At 50.1% G+C, this 17,576-nt stretch overlaps 1 protein-coding gene across 1 annotated transcript in view; it reads right to left on the reverse strand.

The window, feature by feature from the left end:
* The window catches only part of MAN1B1 (mannosidase alpha class 1B member 1), a 387,442-nt gene that overhangs the window by 45,162 nt on the left and 324,704 nt on the right, over positions 1 to 17,576 (reverse strand). The window contains exon 11 of the mRNA XM_086921150.1: positions 7,248 to 7,448. Coding sequence (XP_086777276.1) covers positions 7,248 to 7,448 — 201 coding nt within the window. The remainder of the gene's footprint in view (positions 1 to 7,247; positions 7,449 to 17,576) is intronic.

The raw sequence follows: 17,576 nt of genomic DNA on the forward strand, positions 1-17,576 counted from the left end.
ACGTTGTGATTGTTAGCTGCCCGCTCGATGAGGGCATTGAAAGCTGCAGAGTCTTCTGTAGGAGACGTTTTCTCAGAAAAAAGTTGAGGGTCTTGGCCTGAGTGAGGATCCCCAGGGTCACCACCAGCTGCCCAGGGTTCATTGGTATCCTCAGGGTCTGTATAGACAGGATAACTGTACTCATCCTCATCCCCCTCTCCAGCGTCCACATCCGAGTAAGTGGGCGAAACATTATGAGTCTGAGGGGAAAGTGGTTCCACCAAGACGGGAGAGCAAGCAGAGTCCTTCTTTTTCTTGAGAGGGATCTTGTAAGACTCCAGTGGTCGTTCTGGGGCGAGTTTCCGCTTGAGGAGGGAAAGCTTGCCCGTTTCGGCATCGATGAAATGCTCCGGACGCTCTTCCCCTGAAGGTCGTAGAGGTCGCGGGCCGGGGACCACCGCTGACGTCTTCGGTGGCAACGTGAAATGGATGGGCGTGGACGCCTTGAGTGGCTTCTCCACAGGTTTTGTAGGCGGAGGATCCTTCGGACCGACCGACGCGGTGCCGTCCCTGATGCGCTGCAGGGAGTCCGTCACCTTCTTGGTGAACGCGGCGGATGGTCGCGCCGGTTCAATGGAATCCCTAGAGGCCACTCCCGGAGTCGACTCTCGGGGCGCGGTGCCCTTGGCCTTGTCCTGCTGACGCGGAGTCGCGAGAACCTTTAGGTCATCCTGCCGCTTCTTCGGGTCACCGAGAGTTTTCTTCGGGTCGCCGGCAGCCTTCTTCGGGTCGCTGAGGCCTTTTCCGGTGTCGACCGTCTTCGGCGCCGACGCGCTCGGCTCGACCACCTTCACTTTAGTCTTCGGCGCGGCAGACTTCGTCTCGACGCCCTTGACTTGAGCCTTCGGCTCGACAGCCACCTTCGGCTTCTTCGGCGCCGAAGCCTCCGAGGCCTTGGAGCCGACCAAAGCGATGCGCACTTTTGGTTTCGAGGCTGGCACCTGCGCAGTATCTGGCGTCGAGACCGTAGGTTTCGCTTTCGTTTTGCCAGGGAGTGGCTCGGCAGCAATGTCCATGGCCAAGCCCGAAGGCGGGGCCGTAGAACCCATAGTGAGATCTTGGGTAAGGCCCGAAGGCGATCCCTCGACCTGAGCCTTATAAATTGGCACGGCCCCAGAGTCAGTTTGAGGAAGCTCCTCATCCGAGCTATCCTCCATGGCCCGAGGGCCCCGTCGTCGTCCCCTACCTAGTCGACGACTTCTTCGGCCTCGAACATCTCAGCATCCGCGTCGTAGTCATAGTCGACGTCAGACGCGGGGTTCGACTCAGAAATGTCCTGAATAGCTTTGTCCTCAACATCCCCTGCATTGAAGATGTCCACAGGCGCCGGTGCAGTTTGCTGGGCCTCCTGGCGGGCAGCTCTTCGAAGCTTTAGCGTCTTCTTGGACCTGAAGCGTGAACAAGCCATACACTTGTCCTCATCGTGGTCCGGCGACAGACACTTGTTGCACACCGGGTGGACGTCGATGTGGGGATACTTTGAGTTGCAGACGGGACATCTCTTGAATGGACTTCGGTCCATGATGGATGGTCGATAGGTCTGGAGCGTCGACTGGGCCTTCCGCGCCGAGAGCACGCGGGAGTAGAGAATCCGTCTCGGAACCGAGCTGGAAGAAGTAATGCCGAACGCAAGACAATACAGACGTATTAGACTAAAGACCTTTTGGTCTTAAGAAAATTTTCTATCGACAAGAGGGAATTAAAAGACATCCGAACCCAATGGCGGAAAAAAACAATCTGAGGATGGAGTCGATGCCCATGCGCACTGTAGTCCAGGGGAGGAGCCACCTATCGCGTGATACTTCGAAGACTCTTCCAGGACAACAATGTGCAATCATCCGGACCCAACACTAGGCGGCGATCTATGCAAAGATATGAATTCAGCAGCCCACATGCCTCGAACAATAACATCTTCCCAAGATTATCCAGCTTTTTGGATTCCCTATTAGGTGGTGCGTTAGGGAATGCACATTTGGATGTGGAGGCTTGTACCACCAAGCTCTCAGGGGTGGGGTGTTGGGAGAGGAAAGTAGGGTCGCCTGGGGTTGGGCGGTGGCGTCAGGCAATCATCCTATCCACAGGAGCCCCTGTGTTGGCCCTGGAACAGGTGCCCAAAAGGATGTAGGTTAGGACTTCATTGAAATGCAGCAGGGACTCCGAAGTGCTCGCTGCCGGCTGAAGCACGTCTGTCGGGAGGTTAGTCCCGACTGCCACCGTAGGTACCTCAAGGTTGAGAGTCTTGGCTGCCCTATGCAACACCACTGCGTAAGAAGCTCCCTCCTCCGTAGCCACGGTAGGAGTAGACAACATGCCAAGGCCTGGGGAAGTATCTAGACCACTGGCTTCCCCCAGTTCCTCTCTCCAATCCAGATAATACTCCAACTGGTCAGTTAGAGGGTCTCCAGACCCCCCAGCCGCCTTACACTTCTCTGGTTCCCAAACTGGTCTGATTGGAGCACCAGGTTACAACAAGGGCACAAAGGTACCCATCGGCGCCGGATCAGGCGTTGGTCGACGCCGGTCCGGCTATGATTCCAGGTCAGGGCAGAGGCCAGGGTCGGCTGTGGATGTGGTGCCAGCGGGATCGGCGCCTGGGGAGGTGTAATCAGGTTGACCTGCGCCGATCTGGATCCAGGCCTGTATCCAAGGGGACCCTGCAGTGCCAGGGCCGGAGCTGCAGGCCCAGGGACCCCAGCTGAGTCCGCGGGGCCTGACGGGACGCCGGCGGAGTCAGGTTCCCAAAGATGGTATGCATCGCTTCATAAAAGGTGCAAAGCTGGGCAGAGGTCGCTCTGGGTCCCGGGAAGGGAGGGAAACTCTGAGTCAACCCTTCAGGCTATGCACGTGGAGCCGCAGGAGGGGAACCACCCGCACTCCCGTCGCGTAGACCGACGGGGAGAAGTCAAAGAGCGACAAAACTTCTTCGACGTCTTGTGGTTTGACTTACCCGAGGAGTGCCAAGACTTTGAAGAAGACTGGTTGTGGTGGTGGCTCCGCGACCGGTCCTTCAGCCTCCAACGCGACCAGGACCTCGAACCGCACAGAGCAGACTGCCGGGTCTCGAGAAGCTTTCTGGACTGCTCCCACAAAGACTTCCGGGTCACGGTCCGGCAGTCTGAGCACGACTTGGGATCGCGGTCACGCTCCAGGCAAAACAGGCATACACGGTGCGGATCCGTTACCGACATCAGTCGGCTGCAGGAGATGCAAGCCTTGAAACCGGGCATCCCTGACGTGCACCAGGAATCGAAGGCTTAAAAATGGTGTCACCAAAAGGTCAGTCAAAAAGTGAGTAGAGGTACCCCTCTCTCCGTATCTGCGCTTGCTGGCGCGGAAAAAGAAAGAACTGACGTCTGCGCGCGAGGGCTGCGTCAAAGCTACTGCGACGTCATTCTGGCAACAATGATGCCAATGACGAACGCGAAGCCGAACGACGCCACCTTACGACACGTAGGGGTACTGCGGTTGAAAAACTTTCCAGATCCAGTCTGATGCCTGGGGGTAATTCTAAGGTAAGGAATCTATAACTTACTGTCTCTTTCAGATCTGGATAACTGTGCATGGTAATGGGTTAGTGGGGGAACAGCCAGGTCTTGAGTTTTTTCCTAAAGTGAGTTCATCTTCCAGTAATCTTATACCGAATGGGAGACCATTCCATAAATTTGATAACAGGTGTGCAAATGATCTTCCGCCCCATCTCGCTCTTGATTCTTGTAGTGCTAAGAAGGTGTTGTTGAGATGATGTTAGGAGTCTGGCTGGGGCAAAAGAGGATACCAGACCTCTAAGTTTAACTGGACCTTTATTCTTTATGGCCTTATATGTGCAATGTACAGGTATTTGAACTTAATCTTTGCTTCAACTGACAGCCATTGGAGCCGTTTCAAAGACATGACTTGGGAGCTTGAGAAGAAGCCTTGCAGCTGCATATTGCACCACCTAAAGTCTTTTTATTACAAATTTTGGTGAGTCCACATATAGGGAATGACTGTGGTCTAAACTAGAAACTATGAGGGCTTGAATCACCATTGTTCTTAGATGCTCCAGGATCAGTGTAATGTCTTCCTGATCATTCTAAGTAGACCGAAGCAGGTGCCAGCCAGTTTTTTTGCTTGTTGATCCATTGTGATGGCTCTAGCCAGCCACATTCCAAACTTTTTTTAATAGGGGATTGAAATTTAGCAATTTCCATAACTACTTTCTGAGTAAAACTTGGAAAGGCAGAAAGTTCCACCTCTGACTTCCTACTCATAGTGTTGTCAATCTTATTTTATACTTTATCCATGATGTATTTGCTTGCAGACCCTGCCAAGGAGTCGTAGATTAGTGTGACTCTCTAAAAAATAGTTGGCTTGCATTTCGCATCGATTCTTGGAGGGGGAGGGACCTGCTCCTACAGTTGGATGAAGGAGATAACAATGGAAAAGATTTCTTTGGCCGGGAGTGTGGATTGACTTATCTTATCGGTGAAATCTTTCAACTTGGCCCTCCGAATTGCAAATTGATATTTTGTCAGGGCTTCATATTTGTATCTCCATTTTCATTCGAGTTTCTTATATTCTTTTTCAACTCTTATCTCAGGTGAAAACCAATTAACACTGACTCTGGCCTGGAAGTTCTACTGGCCTTTTTTTAGGAATAAGCAACGTTGAGCTGATCCACTCCTAGAAGTTATAATACGAGATGGTTACACCATTGTTTAGCTTAGGGGCTGAACTTCCCAGTGTTTCCCACAGTGACATATTTAACTTGGACCATTGCCAGATCAGTTTCCTTGTTGTACTATGAGGGCTCAATTTTTCTATTACGGAAATAAAGAATGGGATCAGCAAGGTCCTACCAAGGAACTGACATTGGTGCCATTACCTTCAGGAGCAGAACATTAGTAAAAATTTGGTCTAAGATGTGGCCTTTGGCATGGGTAGGGAAAATAACTAATTGTTCAAGCTGAATTGTTGCTGGAACTTGTTTAAAATTAATTACCTGTGAACAGGTATTGGCATCCACATGTAAATTCAAGTCTCCTAGTAAGTTAAAGCTGGCTGTCAGAAGCCTGCTGTACTATAATTTTTGTTATGGATTGTATAAATGTTGGAGCAGGTCTGGGAGGATGATAGATTAGTAGGCTAGAGAATGTATGTGAGAGTTCAATGGAAAATAACGAATTGTCACAATCGATTAATATCAAGTTTTGTGGATTTATATTGAAGGTTGTCTCTAAAGATAATAGCAACTCCTCCTATTTTCCCTCTTCTGTAACCTCTAGCTATTGCATAGCCGGGGAGGGGGGTGTTGTAATGAGATCTGGTCAACTGTCCTTTTTCAGCCACGTTTCTGTTAGAAAAAGGACTTCAGGACGTCTCTCTTCTTGTAACACAAACAACAAGTGATCTGCAATTGAGTAGTAGCACTTGCCAGTCCATCATAGAATGTTTGGTAGCGGATGCCTGAGCCTTAGTTTTCATTCTGTTATCCGACAAATAGAATGGGTATTTGCATGCCATACACTCATTCGGCATAGTGTCGACTTTTTTCTTGGGTTATTGGTTTAAGCTACTTAAGGCCTCAGATGTATAACATTTCGACCCAACCAAAAATTGGCAGTGTTTATGGCCCCTGATGGTGCAGACAGGCTTGCCTTTGATACACTCGCTGCACACAACAGCCTCGCGATTACGCACCAGGCCTCATTAAGTAGGCTTCTTGGCAAAAAAAGAGCTGGACGGCTGACCAAGATGGCATCCACTCGCGTGTGCGTCGGGAGGAACTGGCACTAAACATGGCCAGGTAGACTGTCTCCAATATCCCCTGAACACCCCTCCAAAGTGTCTTGCTGAGCCAAGTGTGCAGATTAGCCAGCATAAAATTCTGACCCCCCCCGCAGTCTGCTGAGAGGTATTTGATCACGTGTCTTGCTGTGCAAATATACATAAGTACAATAAAACGCAGGGAATATGAAATTGCCTTCCGTAAGTTGCTCCAATTCGCAGTTTTAAAACAGTTTTTTAAAGCAAGTGGTCAAATTAGCCCTAGTGGAATTGGTTATGGTCCCTTCAGGAGGGTCTTTCTTGGCTTAGGCATAGCAGGTCTTGATGCAGAGGATGATCCACAAAGATAGTCCTCTTCTGTACTGACTTACAGAGCTGGGCAGCCAATCAAAAATCCTTGGTGTGTGTAGCCAGACACGAACCATTCCTCATGCAAGATAAAACTTAAATAGAGAATATTTTGATTGTTCCCAAAGTCATTGTAATTGTATGATCCTGTCACGATGTATCATTGTGATCAAACTCAACCTAGCGATGTACGAGTAAATACTTTCAGCCTTGTGATGTCCAATGAGCTGGTTTAATAAAAAGATTTTTTTAAAATATCCTTGATGTAGTCCAGGCAGTAGTTAACAGCCTGCCTGGGGCCCGACTGATGAAAATGTTCCTCCTCTTTCATAGGATGAGGTGGAGGGTAGAAGGTTGTAAGTGTGACAGATTGACCGAGATGGAAGGGGGTCACCACCTTAGTAAGGGAAGCAAGCCTGGTTTGCCAAAATGTGTGCAACTAAAGGTAGTGAAGGACAGTGAGGACGGTCAATCGAGTTAGAAGAGCAAAAGGCTGCTCTTTTTGGGGCAAGGCCTTATCCCTCTGAAAGCGTTCTCCTTTTGCATCAGTAACATTGAGAATCACCTGCATTTCAGAAAACCCCTGAAGATTTTGCTCTTTTCCATCTAGCATTCCATCCACTCTGATCCCCTCTGTCAACCAGTAAATATTGAACAACTGTCCCCTAGGTCTAGCACTGGGAATCTTCGTTGTTGAGCAGCTATGCACTTTATAAACTATTACATAATACTGGTAAAGGCTTGCAGCTCACGGACCCTTCCAAGGTGGAAGGTAAGCTATTTATTGTTGTTGCTCAGTGGTGTTCTCCTCTACAGCTAAACTTGTGTGTTAATGTGACAAAAATAATTATTTTAGAACTTCATCACAAATAACAAGCAAATTGATAAATTAAGTTTTCAACAACTGAAGGCATGTGCTTTATTGCTATCTTTTGCCCCCATAACCATAATAAACCACAATCTAATAATTTCGACCACTGTATCACTCTTGCTGAAGTAACACTGAGTTTTTTCCAATATAAGTGTATCATAGGTTTATTGAGACATCTAGTTTGTTGCTTTGAAGGCCACAAAGATGATCTACAAGCCCTTACTTTGACTTCCACATCCTTGTTGCCTGTGTTTGCTGCATGTATGTTGAAGTGCACAATCTCTGGGCTCAGCCCGGTCTCCATCTGAGCATACATTTGGTAGCAAGTCTCCATCAACTCAGTGGCCAGGTTCATATGTTCTGCTGTCAATCCATTATGAGCACCCAGGGCCAAGGTTCCAGGAAGGAAACAGACGAGGTGATCCTGCAAAACAAAGTACACTGTAAAAAAAGTTGCAACACTAGAAAATCACTATCACATTTCAAGCGCCCTCAATTGAAAATGTTACTGGGGTGCGCAGTCAGTTGAATTATGATCAAATTTATCAGTTAGGAACAAGAAGCAAAACCTTCTTCCAGTGAAGCTACCATGCTCAGCCTCTACCTGCACGATTTAGATCATGCTGCACGGAAATTCTGAAATGTAGTCACACAGAGGAAATCACAAGCTTTCAATAGACCCCTTTACTACCTCCCATGCAGTCCTTATTTGCTTACATACCTCAGTTTCTTAAAAGCTACTGACTGGGAGGCTTTTTCTAACTGGGCCAGAGCCAAAGAGGACAGAGGGCAAATTGTGGTGAATGGTGGAAGCTTAAGAACATAACTGACTTCACTGGTGAATAGAATTGTTTTACTCTTACATTCTGTAGTGTAGTTCCTATATTCCCAATAGGCTCTGCGCATTGGAATAATATATCCTGTAGCTTAGACGTAGGACTGAGGTCTACTAGGTCTCTACCGGTTATATTAGACTTAATTGTGAGTGCCAGCTAGCTCAGAGGTCACTAGAAACTTTCTTGAATAAACAAGAAGGGATTAGTTTCTGACAACCGCAAAAAACATGACAACTTTGTTTCCCAAGAATAAGAAATCAAATCTCTTGAGTCGCGGAAACAATAGATAACTATTTCACTCAGTCAATCGTGCATGCTTAGTTTCACCAGAGGTGCAAGAGAAATAGAGAGACAGGCGTTTTTCAATAAAAAAGTATTTATTGAACAGTCTTCTTTCTCAAGCATTGAAAATGAACTGCTACAATAGTAAGGCTTACTATGAAGTACAATGAATATAATACGAACAGTATTATAAAGTAGTACTGTAAAAGCATGATATGGTTTCTAAGCCATAAAAGTGCATAAAATGTATAACATACATAAAGTACATATAGTGATAAAAGGATTACTAAAATACTCAACTGGTGCTTCTAGAATACGCCTACCCCGGTGTACCTAACCTAAGTCTGGTAAGAGGGAGGGAGTACAAGAGGAGGAGTTTAAGTCTAGGAGTTCTTTGCCAGGAATCTGATTCCGATAATTCTCTAAGAGGCTTGTATCTCGTTCTCGGTACACAATTTCCCAGATACCCGCAAGGGTAGGCTGGAAACACTGGAGCTGGATTTCTTAGCAGGAGAAATTACAGAGTCTCGCAGTGCGTCTGCTGGAGGGTCGGCTTCCTTCGGCACTTGTTGCTGCAGGGCTTCGGGCAAGTAGATAGTTGATCTGCTCCAAACCACCGTGTGTTTGTTTAGGCAAATCAAGGCCTATTTATACTTTGAAGGTGTCGAGTTTGACGCATGTTTGGACTTAATAACGTCACTCAAAGGCTCATTTCTTGGAAAACGCCGGGAGTTCTAGGAGAACTTAATATTCAAGCAGGGGGAAGTCCCAAGCTGCTGAAGGCGGGTTTTTCCAAGAAACCGTTGTTAATTCTTGAAGCTTAGTGGAAGTATCCATGCCGTATTTGGGCTGTATGGTTTGGGCCAAATATGGTAATGATTTCTATGCCTATATAATCAAATGATAAAGTATACCTATGTAAGGGCATTGTTAGAACTGGCTATTTCTGGTAGGCTAAGGCTGACGCCAAAGCCAGGCAGAAACCACCATTCTAGTCAGGGCAAGGAAGTCACACGCCAAGATAACCCCTGCTCACCCCCTTGGTAGCTCGGCACAAGCAGTAAGGCTAAACTCGGAGGCAATGTGTAAAGCATTTGCGCCAGCGCACAACAGCAACAACATACTAGGCACACCACAAAAGAAACTCCACACAAGGTTATTATAAAAATAACTTTTGTATTATAAAACCACATCAGATGAAATCACACAATATACATGGTGCCAACTGGCACGGGCAATATTCACAGGGATTATTTACACAAGACAGGGCCACATGGGCGCCTGTCAGAATCAGATATAGCACTTTTAGATCAAATGTAAAATGTAAAATCACTTCTAGAATAAAGAATTAATGTAACATAAAATAATAATCAAAGATAACAACCAGTAACCACTGGTAACAGGAACCAGGACCTTACTAGGACCACCTGTACTAAAAAAAAAAGAACCACCTAAGTATCACACAGCATTTAGGGGTCTAAGAAAGAATACATTACTCATGATGCAATAAACCTACATTCAGAGGAGTAGAAAAGACAACCACCTAAGTATCACTCAGCGTTTAGGGGTCTAGGAAAAGAACAAATTACCCATGATGCAATAACCTACATTCAGAGGAGTAATAAAGACAACCACCTAAGAATCACTCAGCGTTTAGGGGTCTAGGAAAAGAACACATTACCCATGATGCAATAACCTACATTCAGAGGAGTAATAAAGACAACCACCTAAGTATCACACAGCGTTTAGGGGTCTAAGAAAGAACACATTACTCATGATGCACCAACCTACATTCAGAGGAGTAATAAGGGAAAGAAAAGACACATGATGCAATAACACATTCAGAGGTGCATAATAAATCAATAGCGCAAAAACTCACATTAGCAATAACTATTAAAAAGCATAGAAATCACATTTCGCCAACACTACATAAGCCACTACCTGTGGCAGTCCCTAGGCCAACTGGCCTTGTGGGGCAAAGATGCCCTGAGTCCAAAGTCAGGGTGCGCTGCCATGCAGCGCCAGTTTCAAAAGTACAAAAGCCTAAACGTGGCAGCTGCCCACAAAGTGCTGGGCAGCTGGGGAACAACAAAACTGCGCCAGGGCGCTCACTGGCCCTTAGACGCCAACTGCGCCACTGCTGGAGCCACACAGGCTCTGGGCATATCACACATGCCCCAGACGTTGGAGCTCTCAGGCTCTAAAAACAATGTGCTCCCTGGTAGGAGGGGGCGGGCACCGACAATGTGCCCCGGCGCCCCCCTTCAATTAAAATGCCCCCCCCCAGGGAGCCTCTCGGGGCTCTAGAACGTTGGGGCGACCCGCTGCCAATCGGGGCCGCCCTGACTCGACATTCATGGTGGAGTCCCCTACGGGGGACTCTAGCTTCCCAACATGCCCCCCAGAGCCTCTCAGGGGCTCTGCAACCACGGTGGGGCGACCCACTGCCATTCGGGGCCGCCCTTCCTCAGTGCCTCGACCGGCACCTAACCGCAGCCACACTGAGCCCCCCCCAGCCCTGCTGACTCACCGGGCTCTCAGGGGCGGGCTCCTCCGGGCGGCGGCTCTCCTTCACTCGCGGTGGGGGCAGGCACCGACAATGTGCCTCGCGCCCCCCCCCGCTACCGCTCCTCTCACTGCAGGGCTCCCTCCGCTCACGGGAGCCCTGCAGACCAGCCGCCATCACTCTTCCTCCTCTTCTCCCCGGGCGCCGGCAGCCAATCGGTGCGCGGGACTTCCTCCGAAAACCGGAAGTCCCGCCCCGTGTCAGGCATAACGATGCCTGGCTTCCTGATGGCGGCGCGAAGGGGCCGCGGCGGTGATTAACAGGGGCAAACCGAGGGGTGGACACCCTCGAGACTAAAATAAGATAGATAAGCGAGGTAAGCACTCGCAAAGGGCGCCATAGTCGGGGTGGCACCCGCAAATCAGATAAGAGTGCACACGAAGCACTCGGGCAGTCACAGGGCAGGAGCGCTTCCCCCCACGGGATAACCACAGCGCTCTGCCAGCAATCAGGATAGGAAAGCGCCAACGAGGCGCTGGAGAGCCCAGAAAGCACCAAAACGCCCCAGAAAGGACCCCCACAGCAAGGAGGGTCCCAGCAGCTGCAGGGCATTACAGGACAAGGCTTCCAGGGCCAAAACAAAGTCTCCCATCACCCCAGGCAAGGCAGAGGGTCCCATGAAGTCCTTCAGCAGTCCAGTCATCCAGGAAAGTCCAGCAAAGTCCCCCCCTCAGCCCAGGCAAGGCAGAGGGGTCCCCCAGAAGTCCTCCAGGTATCCAGGGGCTGGGCAGCGCCCGCACCTGGTAGATTCAAGTCAGAAACAAGAACATTTTGGAAGGGGACACAGCCCCTTCTTATACAGTGAAAAGTCTTTGAAGTCTCAGTGTGAGAACCAGCTGGACTGGTTTAGAGGGAAGTCCCTTCAGTATCAGGGACAGAGGTGACAGTCGCCCAGCGGGAGGTGGAGCCAGCTTTGTAGTTAGGCAGGCACAGCCCTTCACTATCAGGTGCCATCTCCTCCCACTTCCCTGGCAGCAGATGCTGCCTTTCATCCATGGGCTGACTCATACAACCTCCTGGGCTCTCCAGCCCCTGTCATCCTCAAACCAGACAGTCAATCCACAAGCAGGCCCAGGCACTCTGGGCCAGGCTCACCAGCCAATCACACGCTAGACACAAATTACACAAATATGCCAACTTCTAAAAGTGGCGCTTCTAGACTAGACACAATCATGCCGCATATATCATTTTGCAGCATTCATTCTCACGAGTTCATACATACCAAACTCGCCCCTTCACTCCCCACACATCAGGAACTACCATGGGCATACATATTCCCCATTCATTCCTATGGGAGGGCAGGTCACTCACTACTCATTCACAGAGAGCTCAAGCACTTTACACTGTACCACAGTGAAAAAGTGCGCAGAGGCCTAAAATCACCAACACCAGTTTCCATAAACAGGCTAGGAAAAAGCAAAAAGTCTAGGGGTGAACCTGCCCAATGGGCCGGGTCCAACACAACCCCCTTCCAGCCAAAACGCAGGGTAGACCAATCAATCCAGTGATGGGCTTCCTTGCTTTGGGCGACAAAACACGGACACGGACCCGCACGGCAGGGACACCCTCCAGTTTTTCGCCACTCTGAACCCACCTGGTTACCTCCAAACAATAACTCTCTGACACAACTAGGATACCCCACTGGTACTCCCTAGTCATCCATAGCCAAGACCAGGCCATAGGCTATCCAAATTACAGGTCCTAACTAATCCACAGAGTGGGGGGTAGTAACCCCTGGCACACAATAGCCATTCTCCACTCTCTCTCTCAGTGTAGCTACAACTACCACTGATCCAACAACCTAGGGACCATACCCTCAGGCTGACCAGAGGTCACGGGCAAGAATGCCCCACCCTACCTCTACTTCTGGGTTTCCGCACCCTCACAGAAAAGTACTTCACCAGAACACAATTCTCCTACCAGATCAGGACCTCACTCCATCACTGGTCTACCACCTGGAAACTATTTCACTTCTGAGGTACAAAGCACACAGCACAGTTCCTCTTCAAGCAGGTGGGGGGACACAGCACACAGCAAAGTCCCCTTTCCTCTACCTTAGTGGAAACAACAAACTGCAGGTGAGCCCCAGAACACACAGCAAGGGCAGCCCCCTCAGTCTCTTCAGCTGATCCACTTTGGCAGAGATTCCTCTTGACCTAGAAGTTTCCTAATCTCCCAACCTAAGATCTAAACCCTCAGGTTGCACCGGGGTCAGAAGTAAGGACACCGTCCCTCTGCACCCCCTTCCAGTATGTCTCAGGCTAGACAGAGCACACGCCAGCGGCGTATCAGCGACACGCTCTCCTCCAGTACTCCCTATCACAGGGTAATTCTCAGTATGTCCCAGGCTAGACAGAGCACACGCCAGCGGCGTATCAGTGACACACTTTCCTTCAGTACTCCTTCCAGGTCAGGCCACAACCCCAACCCGGCTTTCCCCCCTCCTCGGGGAACGACCTCCAGAGGCCCCACAAATGGTCAAGCACTCTGGACGGTCAAATGCTCAGCGAGCCAGGACTTCTGCACCCTCCACTTAGGAGCGGTACTGCCCAACACTAGGACCGCCGGAGTTCTGGTTACAGACACTCCCCGTCCTCTAGACACAGAAAGATCCTCCTCAAATGACCTATGTACAGCTTAGGCCCCTGACCTGGCGCTCCCTTAGGGAACCCTCCAGGCCCCGAGATAGGGTTTCAGGCCAACGTGGGACACACCGTCCCACACTCACCCCGCCTCCACTGAGACAGGGCGTGAGCCCCTACACCCCTACCATACTACTGGGACCTAGCTGGGTTACACTTGAACCTCTTCCCCTTCACAGGATCATCAGATATACAAGCCACTCCTATTAGAATCACCTCCTAATGCCTCTGCAAGACATCTAGCACACCGCCAGACATCCACCTTCTTGTCCAGTTCCTCTGCAGGACCTCCTGCACACCACCAGAGGTACACCTCTCATGCAAGCTCTTTGACAAAAAGAAAACTCACACCAACTCCTCCAGTTCAGCACATCGCTCATTCACACACTCCCCCCCCCCCCCCCCCGGACTGGTAAGGCAGTTTCTACCACCCCTGATCACTCAACCTGACCACACGTGACACAGGTACCAAACTCTGGGAGCGGGGAATGGGAATTGACACGCACTGGACACATTTAAGCTGCCACCACTGGATCCTACCACACTGGGGAATCCAGACACACACACTACACTCAGGGAACAACCACCCTCCTGAGCTAGTCATTTCTCCTCACACTCCCTCTCTTCCATCTACCCACACAGGGACAGGATTTGGGATTGGACACAGGACCCAGCAAGGGATTCCTAATCTATGGTAACCTCCCCCTCTAATGGCGTCCCGCCCTGTCACTTTCTCTCATTTGCCACAAAACATAAAGCGCAGAAACACATTTGAAAATGACACTTGAGGAAAAAAATCAAAAACAATAATCCCATACATGTGACTATCTGAAAAAAAACAATTGCAGAGTTTTGTAATGTAGCCAGTTGTCGCTATGGCACTGCGCAAACACAAGTCCAAATCCGCACCGCTGACCAACAATGTTAGAACTGGCTATTTCTGGTAGACTAAGGCGGACGCCAAAGCCAGGCAGAAACCACCATTCTAGTCAGGGCAAGGAAGTCACACGCCAAGATAACCCCTGCTCACCCCCTTGGTAGCTTGGCACAAGCAGTAAGGCTAAACTCGGAGGCAATGTGTAAAGCATTTGCGCCAGCGCACAACAGCAACAACATACTAGGCACACCACAAAAGAGACTCCACACAAGGTTATTATAAAAATAACTTTTGTATTATAAAACCACATCAGATGAAATCACACAATATACATGGTGCCAACTGGCACGGGCAATATTCACAGGGATTATTTACACAAGACAGGGCCACATGGGCGCCTGTCAGAATCAGATATAGCACTTTTAGATCAAATGTAGAATGTAAAATCACTTCTGGAATAAAGAATAAATGTAACATAAAATAATAATCAAAGATAACAACCAGTAACCACTGGTAACAGGAACCAGGACCTTACTAGGACCACCTGTACTAAAAAAAAGAAGAACCACATAAGTATCACACAGCATTTAGGGGTCTAAGAAAGAATACATTACTCATGATGCAATAAACCTACATTCAGAGGAGTAGAAAAGACAACCACCTAAGTATCACTCAGCGTTTAGGGGTCTAGGAAAAGAACAAATTACCCATGATGCAATAACCTACATTCAGAGGAGTAATAAAGACAACCACCTAAGAATCACACAGCGTTTAGGGGTCTAAGAAAGAACACATTACTCATGATGCACCAACCTACATTCAGAGGAGTAATAAGGGAAAGAAAAGACACATGATGCAATAACACATTCAGAGGTGCATAATAAATCAATAGCGCAAAAACTCACATTAGCAATAACTATTAAAAAGCATAGAAATCACATTGCGCCAACACTACATAAGCCACTACCTGTGGCAGTCCCTAGGCCAACTGGCCTTGTGGGGCAAAGATGCCCTGAGTCCAAAGTCAGGGTGCGCTGCCATGCAGCGCCAGTTTCAAAAGTACAAAAGCCTAAACGTGGCAGCTGCCCACAAAGTGCTGGGCAGCTGGGGAATAACAAAACTGAGCCAGGGCCCTCACTGGCCCTTAGGCGCCAACTGTGCCACTGCTGGAGCCACACAGGCTCTGGGCATGTCACACATGCCCCAGACGTTGGAGCTCTCAGGCTCTAAAAACAATGTGCTCCCTGGTAGGAGGGGGCGGGCACCGACAATGTGCCCCGGCGCCCCCCTCCAATTAAAATGCCCCCCCCCAGGGAGCCTCTCGGGGCTCTAGAACGTTGGGGCGACCCGCTGCCAATCGGGGCCGCCCTGACTCGACATTCACGGTGGAGTCCCCTACGGGGGACTCTAGCTTCCCAACATGCCCCCCAGAGCCTCTCACGGGCTCTGCAACCACGGTGGGGTGACCCACTGCCATTCGGGGCCGCCCTTCCTCAGTGCCTCGACCGGCACCTAACCGCAGCCACACGGAGCCCCCCCCCCAGCCCTGCTGACTCACCAGGCTCTCAGGGGCGGGCTCCTCCGGGCGGCGGCTCTCCTTCACTCGCGGTGGGGGCAGGCACCGACAATGTGCCTCGCGCCCCCCCGCTACCGCTCCTCTCAATGCAGGGCTCCCTCCGCTCACGGGAGCCCTGCAGACCAGCCGCCATCACTCTTCCTCTTCTTCTCGTCGGGCGCCGGCAGCCAATCGGTGCGCGGCGGCGGGGACTTCCTCCGAAAACCGGAAGTCCCGCCCCGTGTCAGGCATTACGATGCCTGGCTTCCTGATGGCGGCGCGAAGGGGCCGCGGCGGTGATTAACAAGGGCAAACCGAGGGGTGGACACCCTCGAGACTAGAATAAGATAGATAAGCGGGGTAGGCACGCGCAAAGGGCGCCATAGTCGGGGTGGCACCCGCAAATCAGATAAGAGTGCACATGAAGCACTCGGGCAGTCACAGGGCAGGAGCGCTTCCCCCCACGGGATAACCACAGCGCTCTGCCAGCAATCAGGATAGGAAAGCGCCCACGAGGCGCTGGAGAGCCCAGAAAGCACCAAAATGCCCCAGAAAGGACCCCCACAGCAAGGAGGGTCCCAGCAGCTGCAGGGCATTACAGGACAAGGCTTCCAGGGCCAAAACAAAGTCTCCCATCACCCCAGGCAAGGCAGAGGGTCCCAGGAAGTCCTTCAGCAGTCCAGTCATCCAGGAAAGTCCAGCAAAGTCCCCCCCCTCAGCCCAGGCAAGGCAGAGGGGTCCCCCAGAAGTCCTCCAGGCATCCAGGGGCTGGGCAGCACCAGCCCCTGGTAGATTCAAGTCAGAAACAAGAACATTTTGGAAGGGGACACAGCCCCTTCTTATACAGTGAAAAGTCTTTGAAGTCTTTGAAGTCTCAGTGTGAGAACCAGCTGGACTGGTTTAGAGGGAAGTCCCTTCAGTATCAGGGACAGAGGTGACAGTCGCCCAGCGGGAGGTGGAGCCAGCTTTGTAGTTAGGCAGGCACAGCCCTTCACTATCAGGTGCCACCTCCTCCCACTTCCCTGGCAGCAGATGCTGCCTTTCATCCATGGGCTGACTCATACAACCTCCTGGGCTCTCCAGCCCCTGTCATCCTCAAACCAGACAGTCAATCCACAAGCAGGCCCAGGCACTCTGGGCCAGGCTCACCAGCCAATCACACGCTAGACACAAATTACACAAATATGCCAACTTCTAAAAGTGGCGCTTCTAGACTAGACGCAATCATGCCGCATATATCATTTTGAAGCATTCATTCTCACGAGTTCATACATACCAAACTCGCCCCTGCACTCCCCACACATCAGGAACTACCATGGGCATACATATTCCCCATTCATTCCTATGGGAGGGCAGGTCACTCACCACTCATTCACAGAGAGCTCAAGCACTTTACACTGTACCACAGTGAAAAAGTGCGCAGAGGCCTAAAATCACCAACACCAGGTTCCATAAACAGGCTAGGAAAAAGCAAAAAGTCTAGGGGTGAACCTGCCCAACGGGCCGGGTCCAACAGGCATGAATCGGGAAATTTATACTAGGTTCCGAGATTAATTTACAACAGTTCATCTCCCTTCATTTGTAACACGTGGATTGATTAAAAGTCAAATAAACAGCCTATTGAGGCGACTCTTGCACCAAAAGTTCCTACACAAGAACTCATGATTCAGGAGTTGAAAAAATGACTTGCGTGACTCCTCGAGGGGATATTCCTTAGGCTCTTCAGTGGCATTTCCTTCAAGAATTATGCAAGTTGGCCATATTCCCACTGTTCACAAGGTCATTACCATGGGA

This window comes from Lissotriton vulgaris, chromosome 5 (assembly GCF_964263255.1).
Source record: "Lissotriton vulgaris chromosome 5, aLisVul1.2, whole genome shotgun sequence".
Taxonomy (NCBI): Eukaryota; Metazoa; Chordata; class Amphibia; order Caudata; family Salamandridae; genus Lissotriton; species Lissotriton vulgaris.